Consider the following 21,446-nt stretch of genomic DNA (forward strand, 5'->3'; position numbering starts at 1 on the left):
CTCCGGGTTCTCATTGGGTTTTTCACAAATCTTACTTTTGCACACGCACACAACTCACATAATGCCACCCAAAACCGGTCATTATGTAGTTTCAAAATATTTCCTTCCTCGAAAAATATTTTCTTTCATTAATCACGCCCTGGGTGTCATGTTTCTACTTTCTCGATTCTCGTGTCTCGTTACATGCAAAGACTCCGCGATAGGACTTTTTTTTACAAACATAAATCATTCATTGTAATCTTGAAACTAAACAAGCAAGATCATCCAATTCTATATTAATAATCATGCTCATAACCATCCTAAAGATCAAAATACGAATACTTCTATTCAAGTGTCAAATTCTACCATTCGAAAACCGTTCTTTCTTTCTTTTGAGAAATTCTAAGCAACATATGTTTATTCGAAAAATAAGGTCAATATGTTTAACATACTCCCCTTCCTTTTCATCTTTTTAAAGAAAGCTCTTTTCAAGTTTCTCATGTATACAAGTATCGCACATAGCATTTAAAGCAATAGATAACCTCATCTACTTAAGAAAATACTCAAGAATATTCGGCTTATACCTAGAGATAGGAGTTAAGATGATCCTACGTTATACATAGAGATAGTGAGTAAGATTAATCTACATGATCGTAATGTTATTTCAAGATTTTGTAAAACGAGCTTGCTAATTATTCTTAATACTTTAACTTGCCTTATCATAAACAAAAATAACTAAAGTTATACTAGGGAGAATGAGTAGAGATTTATCTACCTTGATCCGAAGCTAGTCGGGGCCGAATAAGCTAGTTGGAAGTTTTCTACGGGCGGTGAAACTCGCAAATCTGGACCGAACTTTGGATGGCAGTAACTCGGTCAATATTTGGCCGAATATGATCGTTCTTGGGTTGAAATTGAAGCTCTCGAAGTGCTCTACAACTTTCGTGAAGGAAGTTGATCCTAGAAACTACTTTAGGTAGGAGAAAAATGGGGATAAAAGAAGGGACAGTAAGCTGTCTGGATATTGAAATCCGAGATTTTTACTGAAATTTGGATGACAATATCTTTGTCATTTCTTCACCGATTTGGATGGTTCTTGGGTCTAACTTGAAGGTTTCGAAGTGCTCTACAACTTTTCCGAAGGGAGTTGGTTCTAAAAACTAGCCTAAGCAGGAGAAAACTGAGGATTTACGAAGGGCAGTAGGCTGCCTGGAAAAACAGAAATGGTTTTTAGAGAGAAGTGAGAGCAAGAAGTGAAGGTGTGAGTTGAAATGCTTGGAATGGCTTGCTATTTATAGGCAAAACTTGAGCTCCTCCTCCCTCCTCTATGGCCGGCCTCCCTCTCCTCTCTTTTCCCCATGGATTTGCTCCATAGTCTTGTCATTTCAAGACTTCAATCATGCCATGCCTTCTATGGCTTGTCACTTCCATTTGTAGGCCAAATCTTAGGCCATCATGAAGGGTTTTTGACTTATCAAGTCTATGGAGAGGTTGCTTGCAAGAAAGAATATAATCATGGGCTAGCTTTGTACTTTGGAAGACTAGAATGGGTTGGCAAGTGGTCAAAAATAAGCTTAAGGCTATAAATGTTGCTTGTGTAAGTAATCAAAACTCATGCACACACTCCACCCCACTCTCTCCATCCGGCCTTTCTCTCTCTCTCTCTCTCCATCTGGCCCTCTCTCTCTCTCTCTCTCTCTCTCTCTCTCTCTCTCTCTCTCTCTCTCTCTCTCTCTCTCTCTCTTGTATCTACATACATCCAAGAAAATCTAGGAAAGTAAGTCTAGGATTTTAAGACTAGAACATAGGTGTGCATGCATGGCAAGCTAGCCTTGCTTCCTTTGGAAGCAAAATGATGGGATTCTTTGTATGACTTGTCTTGTCATGCTTATTGGCAAGTCAAAGGTCTATTAACCAAGGGACAAAAATTCCCCTAACAATTATGGACCAAGGGATAAAGGAATATTGGTCATAATTAGGGTTTGAAATGACTAAACATAGGAATAAAATGATTACTCCTATGGTCTAATGGTCCTATAAGGTTTGGAGGGGTTCATAAGGCTCAAAGATGGTCTAAAAGGTCCAATTAGGGTTAGGGTAATGTAACTAGGTGAATCGGTGGTCCGGTTCTTCTAACTAATCGGTTACGTAGGACTCTTAGTCAAGAAGAATATTTTTAAGGACTTAAATCTAATTATGACGGATTATTAAAATTAAAAAGAAATTTTTTAGTAGCAAATCTAAGTAATTAAAATAAAATTTAAATATTTAACGAAATTTTTATTTACCAAAAATCAGAGTCGTTACATACATTTTATATCCAAAGGTCAGAAAATCCCTCGACACAGAGGCGCAAGAATTTTCAGCATTGAAAAGCTTGTCTCGCTCTATTCTGACCGGAATTGTGAGTGTAATCAAAATTGGTGATTCGTCTCGTGGAATTCTTCGTTAGTAAATGAGACTTATCGTTCATCGGCACCCACAACAGGGAAAACACATCATTTTTTTAGAGAGAAACAAAACTATGATTAGATAAAGAATAATTTCTGACAAATTTATGTGTTTCAATGCCCATGTTTGATCGTCTTATTTATGTCAAATACGACAAGCTCCATGAAATAATTCCGATCACGCTTCTTTATTTTTTCTTTTTGTTGGGATGGGAAGGGGCATCCGGTATAGCTTTCTTATTCTTATTTATAAAGAATAATTTTTTATCGTCTTATTTTTTAAATTTTAATTTTTTTTTACTAGAAGTCAAATTTTATCAGATTCGAATCTACTTCGTTAACAGGCTAGCTCTCCGGAGAGTTGTAATCATAATTGATACTATATATTATTTTCATCGATTGATGCGATCCATAGGGAACATATTTTAACAGGGAAGTTCATTAAAATTGTGTCAGCTCATCGAATTTGTCGAAGGAAATGACATCAGAAAATTAAAGTTGATTTTCATAGGCTTTGACTAAGCATTGAAAACAGAAACATGAGTACTTTGCAGCAACATCTATTTGCTAATGAAATTTAACACGTGTACAACAACCTCCTTTTTTTTCTTTTCTTTTGTTTCTTTTTTTTATAACTTGGTATCCGGATCAGATTACGCGTACAACATATTACCCAAAAAAAACTGAAAACAAAAGATGAATATACAACATTGTAATGGAACATGTATGATTCCAAATCGACCGTTGGAGTACTCCGTTATCAGAAGTTGAAGAAGCTAGGTGGACCTATCTTTTGCTTACCCTTCATTTTCGTTGGAAAATCACTTAGTGCTAGTGTAGCAGAGGACTCATTGTTGCCCGGATTACTTACTAGTCTGGGAGGAAAGCTGGGAGGGATGGAAGGAAAGTCAGCAGGAACATCGTCTTCCGTTTTGATTGTCCAGTTAGGAGAAAAGCCGGGAGGAACGGAAGGAAAATATTTGCCATCTTCCCAAAGCGTTTGGGAGGAAATCCGGGAGGAAAACTGGAATCATAATCATTTTCCACTTTTACAACACCCTTCGTTCCATCTGGTTTTTTCCACCACTCAAGGTATTGAGTGGTGACATGTGAATTCAAGCATCGCGGTGGAATATACAATTTGGCATCTGAAATAGGCCTACTGTAGTGTTGCCATGCCATTTCAGGATTTCCCTTGGGACAAAAAACAACTTTCCTTGGAATGTCTTGGTCCATACCAAATTGCCTCGCCACGCGATGTGAGAAGTACTCCTCTATACAATCCAATCCAACCAGCTCAGAAACCCTCACGCACCGGCCAAAGGATTCCAACGCTTCAGCCATACGGGGGCTAGCCAATAACCATCTTCCCGTTTCACCATACAAACTATGAATCGACTGATTAGTCCCCGCCATGACATAAGGGCGCCACAGGAAACATTTTCCACTCGTTGCCAGAGAAAACTCTACATTTTCATTGTTCGGTTTCTTCACCATGTGCCAACGAGCAAACCTCGCCTCACCATATGCCAGGGGATTTGGATTCGGTCCCAACACAGGGAATCTCTCCCAAATCCAAACCTGAATTAATCGGAAAGATGCCCCAACAGTTGATGCAAAAACATCGTTTTTGCTTCTCTCCCTTAAAGAGCTCAAGTCTCTATAAATGCTTGCAAGCACAGCCGGTGCAAGCGCGATTTTTGTACCTTGGGCTAGATGTATAGCGATGGGAAGTACCTTATTTCCAACGGCATCATGTCCCACAGCTGAAGAGAAGACAAACTTTGACAACCAGAGAAAGAGAAATGCCTCCTGCTCGATTCTACTGCCACTTTTCATGAATTTGTTCATCCATGCACCTTGATTAGCCTTTCGAGCTCTTGTCCTTACAAGCTCTAATCGTGCTTGAAGCAATTCTTCTCTGGTTTCTTCCGATGCTCTGTCTGTTTGATGAGATACAAAGATTTATCAGAAATTAAAGTCTTACAATATGAGAAATCGATGTCAAGGGAAATTGACCATGCAATCTTAGGGTGGTAAGTCCCGGTGAGGCAAGTCGATTAACCACTGCGACAATTTCCAGAGTTAACACAATGCTACTCTACATCTAAAAAATGTGAACAAATTTTATATGCTTATGCCACATTTAAGTAAGATACCTCTCTTGAGTTGATCTATCATGTGATACAAATAGAACCAATTATGGTTTGATTTGACGATTGGAACCGTTCATTCGATTGATCTTGACATGCAAACCATTTATGCAAAAAATGAGGTCGATCTGAATAAAAAATTTTGATTGAATAACATTTGTCTAAAAGAAATGGACCGTTAGACTTTGAAGGTCTATTTCTTTCTTTTTTTTAGTAAAGAAAATTTTATTATAAAAAAACGTAAAAATAAAATTATTGCAATAGAAAGAGAAATGCTTTGATAGAGCTTCAAAGATGCAACTTGCAAAAACTTAGACGTACCCCTCACCTCTCAATTTTTTCCACATAAATATGCCAAAATTTAATTTCCACATAAATATGCCAAAATTTAACAATGTTTGATCAACCTAATTTCCACATAAATATGCCAAAATTTGTAAAACGAACAATTCGGATCATCAACTGAGGCGATGATAAGTATTAATTAATTTTCATATTTTTTCCAACACAAACTGATCTTTTTATAAAAAAAGTCTCTTACCAATTGGAAGAGGAGTCAAAACAGAGTCACCCAGAACGGAGTAACCTCCCAATGTCATCACATCTTCGAGAGTGATAGTCGCTTCACCAAAATCAAAGGCGAATGATTTGGTCTCGGGACACCATCTCTCTGCGAATTTAATCACCAACTCATAATCTTTCTTAATTGAGTAAACCGAACCCATTATCGAATAATAGATTCCAGCTTTTTCCCACACGGATTTGTGCAGGGAACACATATGATCGACCCAGTTTTTCCAATTCTTTTGCGGGTTTCGCCAGCCTTTGAAAGATACATTTAGTGGGTTTTCCTGGGTTTGGGTTTCGGAAGTATTAGAAGAGAGAGAAAGAGGAGAGGGGGTGTGGAGTGGGTTGTCATTGGAGGAGAGGGAAGGGTTCAAGAAATGGGCCATTCTAAGGGTTGGTTTTACATCCCCTGTAGGGGAAACCATGAGCTCTTCTCTCTCTTCCATGATTCTGTGTTGTTGTTCCATTGGTGGAGGAGAGAGAGAGAGAGAGAGAGAGAGAGTTTGGGACTGTTATTAGCTTGCTATACAGAAGGTACATATATACACACAGAGGGACGACTGAAAGCAGAGCGACAGAGTGGTTGGCTGTTTTAGCCGGAAATTTTCTTAGATGCTCATGGGCGTTGGATTGAAAATTAGTTCAATCATAGTCGTTAGATCAAAATCACATTTAAAAAAAGAATTCGTCGTAAGCTTGAAAGTTAAATGCTTGTTTTATGTGTTTTCGCGCTTGAATTTATTTTATGAAAACTAGCATTATTTGTCGTTTAGCGTGCTCAAACATATCGCCTTTTATGAGTATATTCGTTCATTTAAGCCCCATTCCGCAACTAAAAAGAAGTACTTATTTTTTAAGGAGATAATTTCAAGCTCAAAAATAATATGTTTATGCAAATAATTTTTCTAGGAATATGGATATTGTTTTGATAGATCTTATCGAGATCTTTTATACGGTGCAAAAAAAACAAAAAAATTATTTTTTATTTACATTATTTTTGAATTTGAAAATATAAATAAGTATTTATTTTTTAAGAAGATGTTCTGGAAGGAGGCCTTAGAGTGTTCTAAATCTTGTTTCATATGGAAGACCGGCAAATCAAGTATGGTTTCAAGTCTGATAAAAAGACACGCGGATTTTCTTATCATCATTGAAACCCTAGAGAGAGAATCAAAATCTAAGATGAAAGAAAACGCAAACCTTTAATTTGGTAAATCACTGAAACAATGATCGAGAACAGAATGATCTTTAACTTTGATTTCGTGGCCTTCTTCTTCGTCTCCATCGCTGTTATCTAATGGAATCATGATACGATCATAGACAAAAGTTTGTAAAGGAGGTGGTTTTGATTTATGTAACTATGTCGGCATATGTGGTGTGAGTGGATATATATAGAGCGGCGAGAGCCTTTCTTTTTTCTTTTTTTTTTTTGGTGCAACGGAATAGAGTCAGAGCCTTTATTCCTCGTACACTTAGAATTTAGATTTATTTTCTAAAAAAAATGATGAATGATATTTGGTTTCGATTATGAACAAACACTTCCCTCGCTTTTGTAGCTTATTTGACCAAAAATTAAATAAAATTACCTTAAGCTCCAATTTAAACAAAAATCTAAGAAAAATAGGTAAAATATCTATTATACACCTTGCTTCTATATTTCATTGATTTCCTCTTTTTAACTAAATCCTCTTTTAATATTATATAATCCAACGAGGAATTAATTAAATATAAAGAGGAAATTAATGAAATATAAATGCAAGGTGTATAATTACTATTTTACCTATTTTTCTTAGATTTTTTTTTTTAATTTTGCACTCATGAAACGATAGATAAATGAAAGAATTACTATGTTTCCTTGTCATATTCACTTCATCCCTTAAATTCCATAACACCTTAAATTTCAAATTCATCCATTTATAGGAATTACATCGGAAAAAGACAAAAATTAAGTATTTTACTCCTCAATTCTTTGTTTTCACTTTTAACACCTAAGGAAAGATAATTAGTATCACTTCTCTTATTTTTGTCCCCCTTTATACTTCCAAATTTTTTAAGGCACAATAAGTTGCCAACCTATGCATGTGTTCATCTCTGGAAGGGTAAATCAAATTCCTATAACTTTGGAAAAATTATTTAGTGGTCTTGGGGCACTGTCATACGGTGGGACTGGGAGACCCTGCCAAGCAGGGGTGTCGAGAGTATCTCGGCCGTTCAAAAGTGTTTTGGATCGATGCAAAGGTACCGAATGGATTTAAAAAAAAAAAAAAGGGAAAAGGAAAAGATGTTTTGATCCTGGCCGTCGATTTTGAGATGAACGGCTGGATTGACCGCTTGGCACCCGCTCGGCAGAGGTGCTGCTAGGCAGGATCCCCGGGTCCCGTGTGGTGACCTAATACCATTCTCCACAGCATATTTTTGTACAGCTCAAATACTAAGTGCATGAACCCCACAAAAATATTTTATTAAGAAAGATGTTTTATGTAGTACCACGTGACGGTGCCCAAAGGCATCTGAATAACTACTCACTTGTAATCTCACAAGTCCTCTTAATTCCAGAGGCGGCTCCACCTTAGGGGTTCCATGGTCAATTGAACACCCAAACAATTTTTTTTTGCTTAGAATACATATAAAACTTATGAGGTTAAACTTTTTTAGAACACCCAATGTAAATGTCAATGAACACCCAATACTAAAAGTCTTGAACATCAAACACAGAAAGAATTGAACACCTAACCTAAAACTAATTGAACACTCAATCCCAACCCAATTACAGTCCATCAATTCACATAATTCATATTTGAACACTTTAACACATTATTTCAAATAAAACTCATAATCATAATAAAAAAATTGTAAAAAGAAAGTAAAAAGAAGAATCTATTGGTGTAAATATTATGCTTTGTATTCTCTCTCTATCTTTTTGTCGATGGTCTAAATGTGTTACTTTCGCATTCATGACAATAACTATTTTTTTTTTAATCTAGTTAGCTTATAAAATTATGGACAAAGCTTTAAAAAAAAATCAACTACATTGCAAATCCCGTTAACTTGAATAATATTCATTCGAATTTAAGATTACGATAGAAAATTTCATCATGTTATTCTAAAGAATAACATATTTTCGAGAAGGTCAACCCCAACGTAGTCGCTACAATTTCTTTCAAAAAGGTTTTAGTAGATTAATATGTTTGTTAAACGTTGGCACAAAATATGAAAACTCATTTAAGACAACTATAAAATTTTATCACTTCCATTCTCAAAACACTGTCTATTATAAAATACAACTTTAAAAAAAAAAAATTTAAGTTCTTATTTGTCTCATAGTTCATTTTTTTTTAGAATAGAGGTCATGTTTTTTTACTGTACTATTTATACAACTATATGAGATTATGTACATATATTATTGGTTAATAAATCAGCTGGTCGAGTTAAGATAAATTCTGAACACCCTATTACAAATTCTTAGAGCCTCCACTGCTTAATTCCCCTCAAGTCCTCTGTACCGATTGTTCTGGTACCCATGTAGTCATGTACAACTATGTTTTTGGTAGAGAATTCAAGGGATAAAAGAACTTCAAATTGATTTTAACAGCCAAAAATGCACGAGAACAGAGATATTGAGAAATATGGGTATAAGAAGGATTTGAACTCCACTTAATTCGGATTCTTTTCCTTATTCACGCAATTCGACTAATAGTCCACCACATTGATTGCATTTAATCTCAGTATAATTTATTATACTCCTTACAGAAGCGACAAGGGAAGGAGTATAATAAATTATTTTTACCGACTTTTCATAGATTTTTATTTTTATTGCTCCGAAGTAGGGCTGCAAACGAACTACGCCGCTCGCGAGTGGCTCGCAGCTCGGCTCGGTAGTAGTTCGTTCAAGTTCGGATCGGAAGTTAAACAAATAAGTTCGGGCCGATTTTTTCAGCTCGTTTTGTAAACAAGCCGAGCTCAAGTTAAGATAAGCTCGGCTCGAGTCGACTCGCGAGCCGGGGTATATATACTTAAGTTTAGGATTTTTAATGTTATTTCATAATTTTTTCTTTTCGTTTTCATCTTCCAATCAACGAAAGGAGGTGAGAACACACGCATATCAATACACCCCCGCTCCATAGGAAAATAAAATATATATACCTTCACAATCAAAATATTTTTGGTTGTATTAGGCTTATGCAAGGATATATATACATTTTTCGTTGGTCCGTTGAGGCTCGTGAACAAGCTCGAGCTCGAGTCAAGCTAATGCCCTCTCGGCTCGAGCTCGACTCGTTAAATTTTCACTGAGGTTGAACTTGAGCTCGTGTTTGTTAAAAACTTAATAAATAAATTTGAATATTGTGAAGTTCGACTCGGCTCGTTTGCAGCCCTACTCCGAAGCTTGAAACGATACGTGAAGGAAAGAATTACCCCGTTTCTAGAAAAAAGTGTGAAGTTCAAACATATCAATTGTAAACCCAACCCGGCCTAAATAGAGGTTGATCCAGAGTCCCACACCAACTTTGAACACACGGCCCAAATCGAGCTTGACCCAGACCCACTTTGAACATACCTCAATCCCATCTATGGGAGAAATTTTTGGGTACCACGTGGGTACCATGTGGCCATGCCCGCGTGGTGTCTGAGCAGCTCATTCGGGCTGTTAAAAAATGTGTTGGACATTTCAGATTAAAACTCTCTCTTTCCTCTCACCACACCACTCTCTCTCCTCTTTCTTTCTCTTTTTTCTCCCTCCAAATTCGAGTTGTCCAAAACGAAATTGATGGTCCTGATGTGCTGAGCGAGTACCACGTGGCCCTCACCTAGCACCCAAAAATTTCTCCATCTATAGGTAGCGAATTGAACTGAATTTTTGCAAGGTTCTTAAAAAATATTTTACATTTAATGAATGACTCAGATTGTTTGTGTGAGACCCATAGTTGGCCCCTTAGTGCAATCTGTGCACATAATCTGGGTACTTTAGCTATGTGACTAGCAGTGTTGAAACCGTATGCCTATATATATATATATATAATATATCGGGGCGGTTCAAGGGACACTCCAAAAAAACACCTAAAAAAACACCCCAAATCTCAATCTCATAGTTTCCGATCAAATTTTTATGATCCGAACCGTTCAATGTGTGCAGAATGTGATTTTAAGGGTGCCCGCGAGAAATTAGCAAAAAATATGACACGGAAAGGCTTGATTTGAGCAATTTTTATTTAAACCGTTCAATAAAAAACTGTTCGAAACTGTTCGGATCAAGCCCTTTCCGGTCATTTTTTTTTGTTGATTTCTCACGGGTACCCTTAAAATCACGTTCTGATCACATTGAACGGCTCGGATCATCAAAATTTGATCTGGAGCTATGGGGTGTTTTTTTAGGTATTTTTTTGGGTGTCTCCGGAACCGCCCCGTATATACACACACACACACACACACACACCTACTCACAAAAATTGTGACATTCCATCTCAGCCATTGAAACCAATGATTGAGATTAAAACTTAACATATCACACAAACTATTACCACACCCTAAAATTACTCATTTCTTTAAAAAAAAAAAAACATTCCTACACAGTTACACCATTACCGCCAAACCCTAACCCTAGCCACCACCACCCAGATTCACTTTCCAGTTGGCCTCCCGCCCCTTGGCCGCCATCACCGGTCTCATCCTCCACCATCTCCATCGTCGGCTTTCGTCTCTCCGATTGGGTCGACCCACTTGTGTAAATATAAATATATATTTATATTTATATTGACAGATATGAAGATAAATTAGACATGATGACAAGCCAGCCAAATTTACTCTTTTTGTGAATTCAAATGCTCAAGCCTTGTGTTCATATCTTGCCTAGATTGGAAATAATTTTACTCCAGTTTCTGTCAAAATCCTTGCAAACAGCTAATCGACTTTCAAAAAAATTACATATACTTGGACCTAATTCAACGACAACCAATTTTACAGTACAATTGCAAAAAGAATGGGGAAGTGCTACAATACACACCCCTTATTTGGGTGTGTATCATATGCACCCTTATTAAAATACACCAAAATGTTATGAATCCCAAAATGTTACGAATCTATTGCTAAAAAGTTACGAATTTTTAGTATAAAAGTTACTTATGAATGACCGGTTCTACAAGTAATTTTTTATGAGGTGGCACAATATGAACCACATAATAGGTGCATATGGTACACACCTTAAAGGGGTGTGTATTGAAGACTTTCCCAAAAGAATGAGATGAATTGATCTACTGGTGGCTATGGTTAGGGTTAGGGTTGTGTGGTAATGTTTTGAGAGATATTTTAAGTTTTAATCTCAGTCGTTAATTTTAATGGCTAAGATGGAGTGTCACAATTTGTGTTAAAATTGTGACACTCCCGATGCCTATATATGTGTTTGTGTGTATAATCTCAAACCCTAGTTCTGAACTTCTAAGGTTGTACTTTTATTTCGCTAAGGGTTCTTACAAATTAAATACTTATTCAAAATAACTCCATTCCTAATCTTAACTTCTAAAGCCTCTCTCTCACTCTGGGATGCAGAACGGAATGGAGACTAATTGCGATTGCCGCACCGCCACTGGAGATACCATCGGGTACATATCCAAACACCTGGCCCCTCTCTCTCTGGATGATCAGTTTGTACAGAAGGATGACATGAAAGAAGATACCATGTTGACGGCTCTTGATGTAAAAATTTTCCATTCGTACTTTTTATTTTTTCGTATTTGATTTTGAATTTTTATTACTATTAGTTTAAACTATTTGCTGGTGTGAGATGCTTTGATTTGTTCATTTGGACTCTAGAAACCCTAATTTTGGTTTGAACGCATCGACTTCATGTTAATTTCTCATCTATGTATGGAGCATTATATTTTTCTAGGTGCTAATCTAACTTTTCTAACAGTACTGAATCAAGATTTTCTTAAACTCATGCAAAATTAGTGTTCCTTTGATCTGCTATTCATTAGATTTACCCTAATTTGACACAAACTTCAATATTTGCGCCTGCGAGTACTCCAGATGGCTTGTTCCCTAGCTTTGCTGTACTGGATTTCATCTCTGATCTCTGTGGTTTTATTCTTTTTTCTTATTTCAGTTTCCTGCTGTTTTTTTTTTCCTCTGTTCCGTTTTCTTCTGTGCCTCCTAAAGATGGTGATTGTCTTCTCTTTTACTTGTCTACAATAATTCGTAGGATCCTTTCAAGAACATAACTGTTTATCCTCCCGGTGTCGACGTACCACCACATGTCTTTGACTTTGTGGAGGAAATCCGTCGACCATCGCCCAGAGAAATGGTATGTATTCAATGCTTATACACCCATGTCCAGACATGTATATTGTATCCTTTACTGATTCGAACTTAAATATACCACATCTATGTTGTGAAGAGTTTCTTATTTATCTCTCGCAGTTGTTCCACCACGCCTTTTTGCAGAAGATGTAAGTCAGCAAGTCTTGTTATACTGCTTTGTTTCTTCTATGAGGTACTTCAATTCTCCTGCTTGATGAGTAGGATTTATATATATATTACGAAAATTAAATGCAGGAAGAAAGAACGCGAAGACCGTATTATGACCACCATGGGACGAGGATATAGGACGTGCACCGATGGCAGACCTTTGGGATTCTCACAACCATGTATGGTGCTTATGAATGTCTTGCCTGTCAACCCGATGCCCCCTCGCCTCGCACCTGAAACAGAGTAGTCCTCTGTTGGAACAAAGGGACTATGGTGATGGTGATATATGGGATGCCTTTTGCTGGTAACTGGTAGTAGGCTTGCTTTTCTTGGGTTTCTTGTAAGATAAGAGGTGGCTTAAGATTGTTAGTACTATGTTTTGCACCTAGACATGTTAACTTGTTGGTGCATGCTCCCCGGTTTTATTTTGCTAGTCTTTGTGTTGGCACAACTGTTTGCTTAAAATGCTTTGTCCATATCCTAGTAGTGATCAAGTTTTTAGCTTTGGGGCTATTTCTAGTGAGGGAAGAATGTGAAATAGCCTACCTTATATTGATTCAAGTTCCTATTATGTGTTGATTTTAATATATCACAGTGGTGGATATGATTATGAATTTTGAGATTGTGGAATTCCTCACGTTTCGTCCTTTGGACTCTATTTTTTGGCATTCCACGATATCGGGTTGTTTGATACGAGGCTGTTGGCACACACAGGGGGACATTGTGTTCCTAAGTTTGTAATTTGAGTTTACGTTCAAGTATACGTTTGGATCCTGATGTGCGAAATTCAGAAAGAAAGCAGGATTACGCCTGAAATTATTGATCCTTTAGAAGTTGGATTTGTGATGGATGAAACTAACTGGCACAAAGCAATCTTCATGATGTGGCAAAAGCGTGCAAGGAAAGTTGAAATTTTAAACATTAACGAGAGGATTTTGAGATCTGATGCTTTCATTGCTTATACAACGAGTAAAATTTCTTTATCACTGTGCTTGGGCTTGGGCTGGTATCAGTGTTATTTGATAATATGTTCCTACTGTTCGTTTAATTTTCTGTAATGTTTTGATAGGACTCGAACATGTATGGGAAAATGACTGCCAATGACGTATTTTGATAATTAATACTCGCCTAGTATATTTTGGTCATTAACAAATGTTCTCAGTATGTCCTTGGCAGATATTAATTATCAAAACACGTTCTGGGCCGTCATTTTCCCAGGTTTAATTTAGAATTCTGATTTCATTATTGAAGAATGTTTTTTTTTATCGGCAAAAGTAACATTTTATTAAGCGGAAGGGGAAAGGGGATTCAATCAAAAGTTGAAAAATAAATCCAATAGGGACGAAGTCCCAAACACCTGAAGGCTTAGAGCCCATATATCATAAATAAAAGTATGTAACACTAGATGGCCTAAAAGCCGAAAATATTACAATTAAGCACAAAAAAAACCTAATCCACCAAAGTGGGTTAGGCCAAGTCCAAGAAACCCAAAACACAAACCTAAAATTTTGAAACAGCTCCAACCAACTGCTGCCCCGTCACGACCGCCCACCACCAGACAGTTACAACCACGAATGCCACAAAGCCACCTCCAGCAACCACCAAGCCACCACTGAACACCCCACTGGAAAAGCTTCACGATGCACGGAACCACCAATAGCTGCCGCGGTTGCTCACCCAAACCGTTATGCAAATACCGTGACCCCCAACAGTGGCCACGACGGGAGCCACGCTGACCCGTCAAACGTTGTAGTATGTTGCCTTGGTCTGCCGATCTTCTCCAATGCATCGATCTCGTTCATAAAGATTGATGTGTTGTCTTGGGTCGCTGATATTCTCCCATGATAGATCTTTGAAAATTAATAATCTTGCATTTGATTCGTTCGCCACTTCACATCCAATGGATTCTTGAATTCGGTAAAGAACCGTACAAGTCCTTCGGAAACAAACCGTGTTGCCTTTTCGTATGTTTTGTTCTAATACGACTGATCGTTACGTACTGGCGTTTTTTATTTTGGTAAGCCATGGGCAAGAAAAAAGCATAAAATTTAACATCTCTAGAATCTAATTCTCTTCCTTATAGCCGCTATCTGAACCCAAGTTCATTGGCTATGTTGTTCTTATTTTTTGTTGGAGGGAGTTTGAACATGTGGAAGGAGTAAGGCTCTTACTTGGGATGCTTCAACTAGACTATTGCCATCGGGTACCCAAGATTTTTTTGGATTTTTTTTTGCTGACCGAAGGGGTTCGGGAACCACTCTATAGGTGGGCCACTAATTGGACCCACCAATAGAATGTAAACCTCCGGACGAGCCAAAACAACTACCGCCCTGACCCGCCTGGTAAATCGTAGTATCAACTCTAGAGAAGAGTCGAACCATGCCCGCTTCTAGGCAAGCCCTTCCCCTTCCGCTGGGGCAAGCCCACGGGTGGTCATCTCAACCAGTTCTCGTTCATGCGCTTTATGATCAATCCAAAGGAGACTGCAATCTTTCTGTCCAAAGGGTGATTGATTTGGTGGCATATATATATCGGGGCGGTTTCGGGGACACTCAAAAAAACACCTCATAGTTTTTGATCAAATTTTGATGATCTGAGCTGCTCAATGTGATCAGAACGTGATTTTAAGAGTACCCATGAGAAATCAGCAAAAAAAAATGATCGGAAATGGCTTGATCCGAATAGTTTCGAATAGTTTTTTATTGAAAGGTTCAAATAAAAACTGCTCAAATGAAGCCTTTCCCGGCTTTTTTTTTTTGCTAATTTCTCGCGGACACCCTTAAAATCATATTCTACACACATTGAACGGTTCGGATCATAAAAATTTGATCGGAAACTATGAGATTGAGATTTGAGATGTTTTTTTTAGGTGTTTTTTTTTTTGTATCTCTTGAACCGTCCCGTATATATATATATATATATATATATATATATATATATATATGCATTGTTAATAATGCGTGTTCACCGTGCCATTATAATTTTGCAAAGTCATTTTTGACATGCTTCGGTGCGAAGTAAAAAAAAAATAGCAAAAGTTATTTTGGCACAATTGTGATTCTTTTCCCTAGAAGGATGAGAGGATAGAGGAGAAATCAGTAGGGTTTAATTGGGGTGGCAGGTAGTGCATGGCGTAACCATAAATCTTGCTCGGTGAGGTACCATTGAACATTATCTTAGAATTTTTTATTGTTTACTTATACTAAATAATAAATAAAATTAACTAGAATATACGTGTAGATAATGTGTCATTTTGTAAAACTATTAAGTTAAGAAATAACCTTTTCTTAGAGAACCATTAAATTTTGGGATACAATTTTTCAGGAGTTCTATAATTTAGGGGTAAAATTAAAATTACTGGAAAGTAAAGTGGGCCTGTGCCCCCACTGCTTCTTTTTTTTTGTTGACAAAATTGAGAAAATTATATTAGTAATTGTTTAGCGAGACTTACATAACGGAGTTCATCACAAAAATTTGGACAAAACCAATCATTTAACTATTGTAAAACGAGAAAGCACAAGACAGTCGATGTCTTTCACCCCGACCCAGACTGACACAAACAACGGCACTCGCATTCTGCTAACCGTCTTGTTTTCCGGACTCGATCCTCATCAGATCCATTGATTGGAGTACTGCTTCATTTTCAGACGTTGAAGAAGGTGGATTTTTTTGCTCGCTTACCCTTCATTTTGCTGATAAACGCAGTTGGTGGCAGTACTACTCGTCATCTCCCAACTCGCTAGGTTCTAAAAACTTTGGGAGGAAAGCCAGGAGGAAGAAGGAAAATCCCTGTTTCCTATCTTTCTAACCATATTGGGAGGAAAGCCAGGAGGAACGGAAGGCAAATCAAAACAAACCTTGTTTTCTGTTTTGATGGTCCATTTGGGAGGAAAGGATGGAACTGCATGCATCTGCAATTTTCCTAGTGTATTAGGGAGGAAAATCGGAATCCTTGGTTCCATTTTATTGTTTCCCCCACTCTAAGTATCGAGTGGTGACGTACATCTGACTCAAAGTAACGCGAAGGAGTATACAATTTTGCATCTAAAATAGGCATAGTGTTATTTTTCCATACAATTTTAGGATCTCCATCGGAATGGAAAACAACCTTCCCTTGAATATCTTGGTCCATTCCAAAGTGCATTGCCAACACGATGTTGGGAGTACTGCTCGATACCCATTTTTCTGTTTCACGTACAGCTTATGAATCGGTTGATGAGTCCCGACCATGACATAAGGCTGCAGCCACAGGAACCATTATCCACTTGATGCCATAGCCAAGTCTACATTTCCGGTGTTTGGCTTCTTCACCATGTGCCACCAAGCCAATATTGGCTCACCATCTCTCACATGCATTCTCATCTGAAATAAAAGTTTAATACCTCGAAGAATAAGATTTGGGAAGCATAACTAACGAACTCTTTTTTGCTGCATTTTGTTGCTGAAATGAGCAGTGAGGTTGCATCAGCAAGAAAGTTAGTACAATTTTTTTGGATATCAAGAAATGATATAACAAGAGACGTTTGTAATGATTTGTTATATACAATGGCAGCCAATTCTAATAGGGATTATATTCGAGTACCTTATCTCCTTGTCCATTTTTTCGCGATTTGGCCAAGTTAAAATGCGAACGAATGCATGATCCCTCTGCTCCCTTATCAGCGTTGACAACATTATCGCCTTGTTGTGGTTGGCGTTCTGCAGCTACTGGTGGTTTTTCTTGCAGGGAAACCGTTTTAGTTTGAAGGTGGTACCGTGGTAAGTGCCAGCAATATCTGTTTTCAGTAGTGAAGAAGATCCTCTTATCTTCTTCGACATGGACTATAAAAACAGAATTCAACAACACCGTATAAATTGGCAAACCAATGAAAAGTTAAACATACCTTAATGCAACTTTCAAGTATATATAAAAGCTTAACGACGAAGCTTTTTATTTTTATTTTATTTTATTTTTTGTATTTGGCATTTTCTTTTACCTACATGGTGAAATTCCAGTAATGATGAAATCATAAAACTTGAAGAACCGATCTACACTTCGCATTGGATTTTAGATGGAGATAGTTCTGTACGTAATGAATTGAATAAGCAGACTGCCAATGAGAAGTGAGAGAATGGGATAAGAAATACAGTAGCCTGTGCTAAGTCATTCAAGTTCATGAAGGATTATATGACGCTATTTGGAGATTATAGATGTACGAACTTTTCATGGCTATTATTAGATTAAATACTAGATTTTCTTTTAACTTTTCACATAGAATGATTTTTTTTTTTGAACGGCGATTTTTTATTTATTAACCATTGAAATATTACAAAGATTAAAAAGACAAGGAGAACAAAAATTTCAATCCGAGACCCAAGCTCTTGATTGGTAAGATGCCAACCAAGGCAACAACCAATGGGAACAAAGCCCGAAAACCTAAAGGCCTAAAAGCCTAGAAAAACAGTTACAAGTAAATGGGATACAGTCCAAACACCCAAAAGGCCTAAAAGCCCAAATAACATGGGACGGGCAATGATATGGCTTGCAATCCTTTCAAATGTGAACGTTATCGAGACTATAGGTATGAATCAAAACAACACAAATTGCTAGCCCAAATGAAGCTTACTCAGAGCTCCACATGCATTTTCATCTAATGTTAAAGTTTAATAGCTCGAAGAATAAGAATGGGAAGCATAACTCACAAACTCTTTTTTGCTGCATTTGTTGCTAAAATGAGCATTGAGCAGTGAGGTTGTACTAGAAAAAAGTTAGTAGCTAAAATTTTAGATATCAAGAAGTGATTTTATAAGAGACGTTGATAATGATTTGTTAGATACAATTGCACCCAGTTCTAATACGGATTGTGTTCGAGTACCTTATCTTCTTGTCCTGTGGCGTGGCCTTTTGAATCCATCCCTCCTTTCGGTCTTCGATTGTCAACTCCTCTTCACGAACGATAAGAGATGCTAACAATCAGTAAACAGTACAAAAGCTTACTTGATAACATTAAGCAATTTATGAAGAGAAGAGAAGAGCAACTGAATCAAATTTATCAAGTGGTAAGAGCGTCACTACTTTCTGATTCAGAATGTCGTTGGAGTGGTTGTGGTGACATTGGCATTGAAGATGAGAGGCCCATTAGGGTTCTTGTACTCTTGTCACCTAGAAAATGCAGCAAGAGTTGCAATTGTATGAAGAATATGATTTTGAAGAGAAGTCTAATGTTGAAATTGAATTTTCTACAAGCACCAAGTTTATCACATGTTTGACTATATAATCTCTCATATGAGTAATTAAAAAAAACATATTTTAAGGAGAAGATATAATCATTTACCACCCAAAAGGAAGCCTTATAAATAGTTTTTTTATCGGCAAAAGAAATTTTATTAATCTATTTGAAAAATTACGAAGATTAAAAGGACAAGGGAAATTGAAAATTAAAAGTACGGAGTAATTAATCTTCAAGGCTACCCGAGACCCAAAGCATTAGTCAGGAACCAACAAAAACCCTAACAACCGAAAAGACCCACATTACCTAGAATGCTGCCATAAAACATGCCGATCCAAATAGCCGCTAGCATCAGTAGCGCAACAATGCTACCACTGGAACCCGGAGAAACAGCCTCTGTTTTTTTTTTTTTTTTTTTGGGTAAGGTAAAACCAGCCTCTATTGCTGCCCTTATAAATATTTGCATAAGAGATCTACTTCAATTTTATAAACATACGCTGATAATTACAGCTATATTAATACACACTCCGTGTAATTAATTAAATATGTTGCACTTCTCAATGGTAAAGGTTATGCCTCAATGATTAAGGTATGTCTCTCAATGGTTAAATGTGCATACGGTATGCACGGTTACACCTATGTTATGCCTATTGTTACATCTCTCAATTGTTTTGGTTACGCCTTTCAATGATTTTAATTACGAGTGCATATTGTAAACACTTGTGTACCGTACAATATAAGACTTCTGTGGCAATTCTGCAAAATGGCCTCTGCGGGCCCTATAGTAGTGTCCAATACTATGCATAACAATTTACTATTTTTAAACATATTTTCATACAAAAATAAATAAATATTTATATTTTTTGAATATACCGTGCATGATCTGTGCACAAGAACATGCACGTAGCATTTCTGTTCACCTCCCAAGCCTTTTCCCCTTCCTGGTCTTCCAGCTCCTGTTCCGAAGCATAGAATAAAGAGGCTGGTGCCCAATATTTTTTAAACTGTTTTTTTTTTTAAATATTTATTTTTAAAAAAATTTCAAAAAATTATTCTAAAACACAATTTAAAAACTGTTTTTTGTTTAAAAAATAGTTTTTTCTTCAAAAATGAAAACTTTTTTTTGAAAGAAAATTGATTGAGAGAGAGGGGTTCTAGAAACCTTAAGTGAATGGAAAGGCTACTTGCATGTTTTGTGCACAGATTGTGCACGGTCTATTATTTTAGAGATGAGAAAAAAGTTAATCTTTAAACAGTTCTGTTATCATCATGTTAATGTTATGAATTAATGTCCATCTATGATCACTGAAACACTAAGATGAAAGAAGACGCAAACCTTTAATTTGGTAAATCACTGAACCAATGATCGAGAATAGAATGGTCTTTGTCTTTGATTTCGACGTCTTCTTCTTCGTCTCCGTCGCCGTTGCTATCTGATGAAATCATCATGCGGTTATATAAAAGTCCTTGTAAAGGAGGTAGCTTTGATTTATGTAACTGAGTGTCTGCATATGTTTTGTGAGTGGAGTATATATAGAACGACTGTAGCCTCCATTTGTTGTAAATCTCTTCTATATTCTTTAAATCACCTTAACTAAATCCTCGTTGGATTTTCTAATAAAGCGAGAAGATTTTTTTGTACAGTGACAAAAGAATTTTATTAAGATAACCAGAACGCGAAAGGAGGATATGAAATATAGAAACAGTCAGGTAAGGCGTATACTAACTATTTTTTCCATTTTTCTTAGATTAGCTTTTAATTTTTGTATGCATGCATGTAATGATAGATAAATGGTTTGTTTTTTCTTTTTTGCCAAAAGTTTAGGATTTCTATTGATAACGAAAAACTTACAATATAGGGCATATTCTTTCCGAGGGAGAAAATAGCCAAACAGACGGTTAAGCAATCTAAAGACCTATACCTCCAAACTTCATACACGCACATAAGAAGAGCCTCAGTGTAACACCACACACCAACTACTACATTTTACATAACCCATCTCACACACACTAACATCAAAAAGATTAAACGACGACACCCTTTGACGCTCCGTGAGGATGAGGAAGACTCCTGCAGGGGAGAGACACAGGGACAAAACAAACCAAAATAAATAAAACTAAAACAAACCCCAACAAAATCATACCCCAACAATCAACAAGATTGGATGCCAAGAGACCACGCCAACCATGCTGCTTCTGGAGAGAATGAAGAAGACGATCTGATGGTTAAGAGACTGCTGAAGAAGAAGAATGCCGGCACCATCGCTGATCGTCACCATCACCGTAACATCCCACACCATCGCTGCAAACACCAGTTGATGTTGGCACCAAGTTTCAATGTAGAATAGATCTGGATTTGGGGGTTTCACCCAAACAGAGAAAACAAACCAAACAATAAGGGAGGGGGGGGGGGGGGGGGGGGGGGGGGGGGGGTGGAACCCCGCCGCCCCGATTAGGGTTGAAACCCTAGGGGGAGGGAGGAGAGGAGTGAAACTGCTGCGATGGGTTTTACTTTCCTAGAGAGAGAGAGGGGGGTTTTAAAGAAACTTTATTATGAGCACATGTTGTTTAGATAAATGGTTGAACTACTACATTTCTTATATTTACTTCATTCCTTAAATTCCAAA

General features: G+C 37.2%; 4 protein-coding genes across 5 annotated transcripts in view; 1 reads left to right on the plus strand and 3 right to left on the minus strand.

The window, feature by feature from the left end:
- Positions 1-21,446, minus strand: part of LOC131301379 (serine/threonine-protein phosphatase 7 long form homolog) — a 59,551-nt gene that overhangs the window by 26,002 nt on the left and 12,103 nt on the right. The gene's annotated exons all lie outside the window — the stretch shown is intronic.
- LOC131301380 (serine/threonine-protein phosphatase 7 long form homolog) lies at positions 3,055-5,563 on the minus strand. Its single transcript, XM_058327629.1, has 2 exons — positions 5,124-5,563; positions 3,055-4,372 (listed from the first exon to the last, which is right to left on the minus strand). Exons 1-2 carry the CDS (start codon positions 5,533-5,535, stop codon positions 3,300-3,302), a joined length of 1,485 nt encoding a protein of 494 aa, XP_058183612.1. The 5' UTR covers positions 5,536-5,563; the 3' UTR covers positions 3,055-3,299.
- Positions 11,564-13,247, plus strand: LOC131301381 (uncharacterized). 2 transcript variants are annotated; one of them, XM_058327631.1, is made up of 5 exons: positions 11,570-11,586; positions 11,693-11,839; positions 12,345-12,446; positions 12,563-12,591; positions 12,698-13,247. In XM_058327631.1, the coding sequence occupies exons 2-5, from the start codon at positions 11,699-11,701 to the stop codon at positions 12,855-12,857; spliced, it is 432 nt and encodes a 143-aa protein (XP_058183614.1). In that variant the 5' UTR covers positions 11,570-11,586; positions 11,693-11,698; the 3' UTR covers positions 12,858-13,247. The 2 variants fall into 2 exon arrangements, with proteins under 2 accessions (XP_058183613.1, XP_058183614.1); XM_058327630.1 differs by having other exon boundaries at positions 11,564-11,839.
- LOC131301384 (uncharacterized) lies at positions 18,629-21,173 on the minus strand. The gene is made up of 3 exons (XM_058327633.1): positions 20,964-21,173; positions 20,156-20,252; positions 18,629-18,752 (listed from the first exon to the last, which is right to left on the minus strand). Exons 1-3 carry the CDS (start codon positions 21,117-21,119, stop codon positions 18,643-18,645), a joined length of 363 nt encoding a protein of 120 aa, XP_058183616.1. The 5' UTR covers positions 21,120-21,173; the 3' UTR covers positions 18,629-18,642.

Source organism: Rhododendron vialii, chromosome 9a (assembly GCF_030253575.1).
Source record: "Rhododendron vialii isolate Sample 1 chromosome 9a, ASM3025357v1".
NCBI lineage: Eukaryota > Viridiplantae > Streptophyta > Magnoliopsida > Ericales > Ericaceae > Rhododendron > Rhododendron vialii.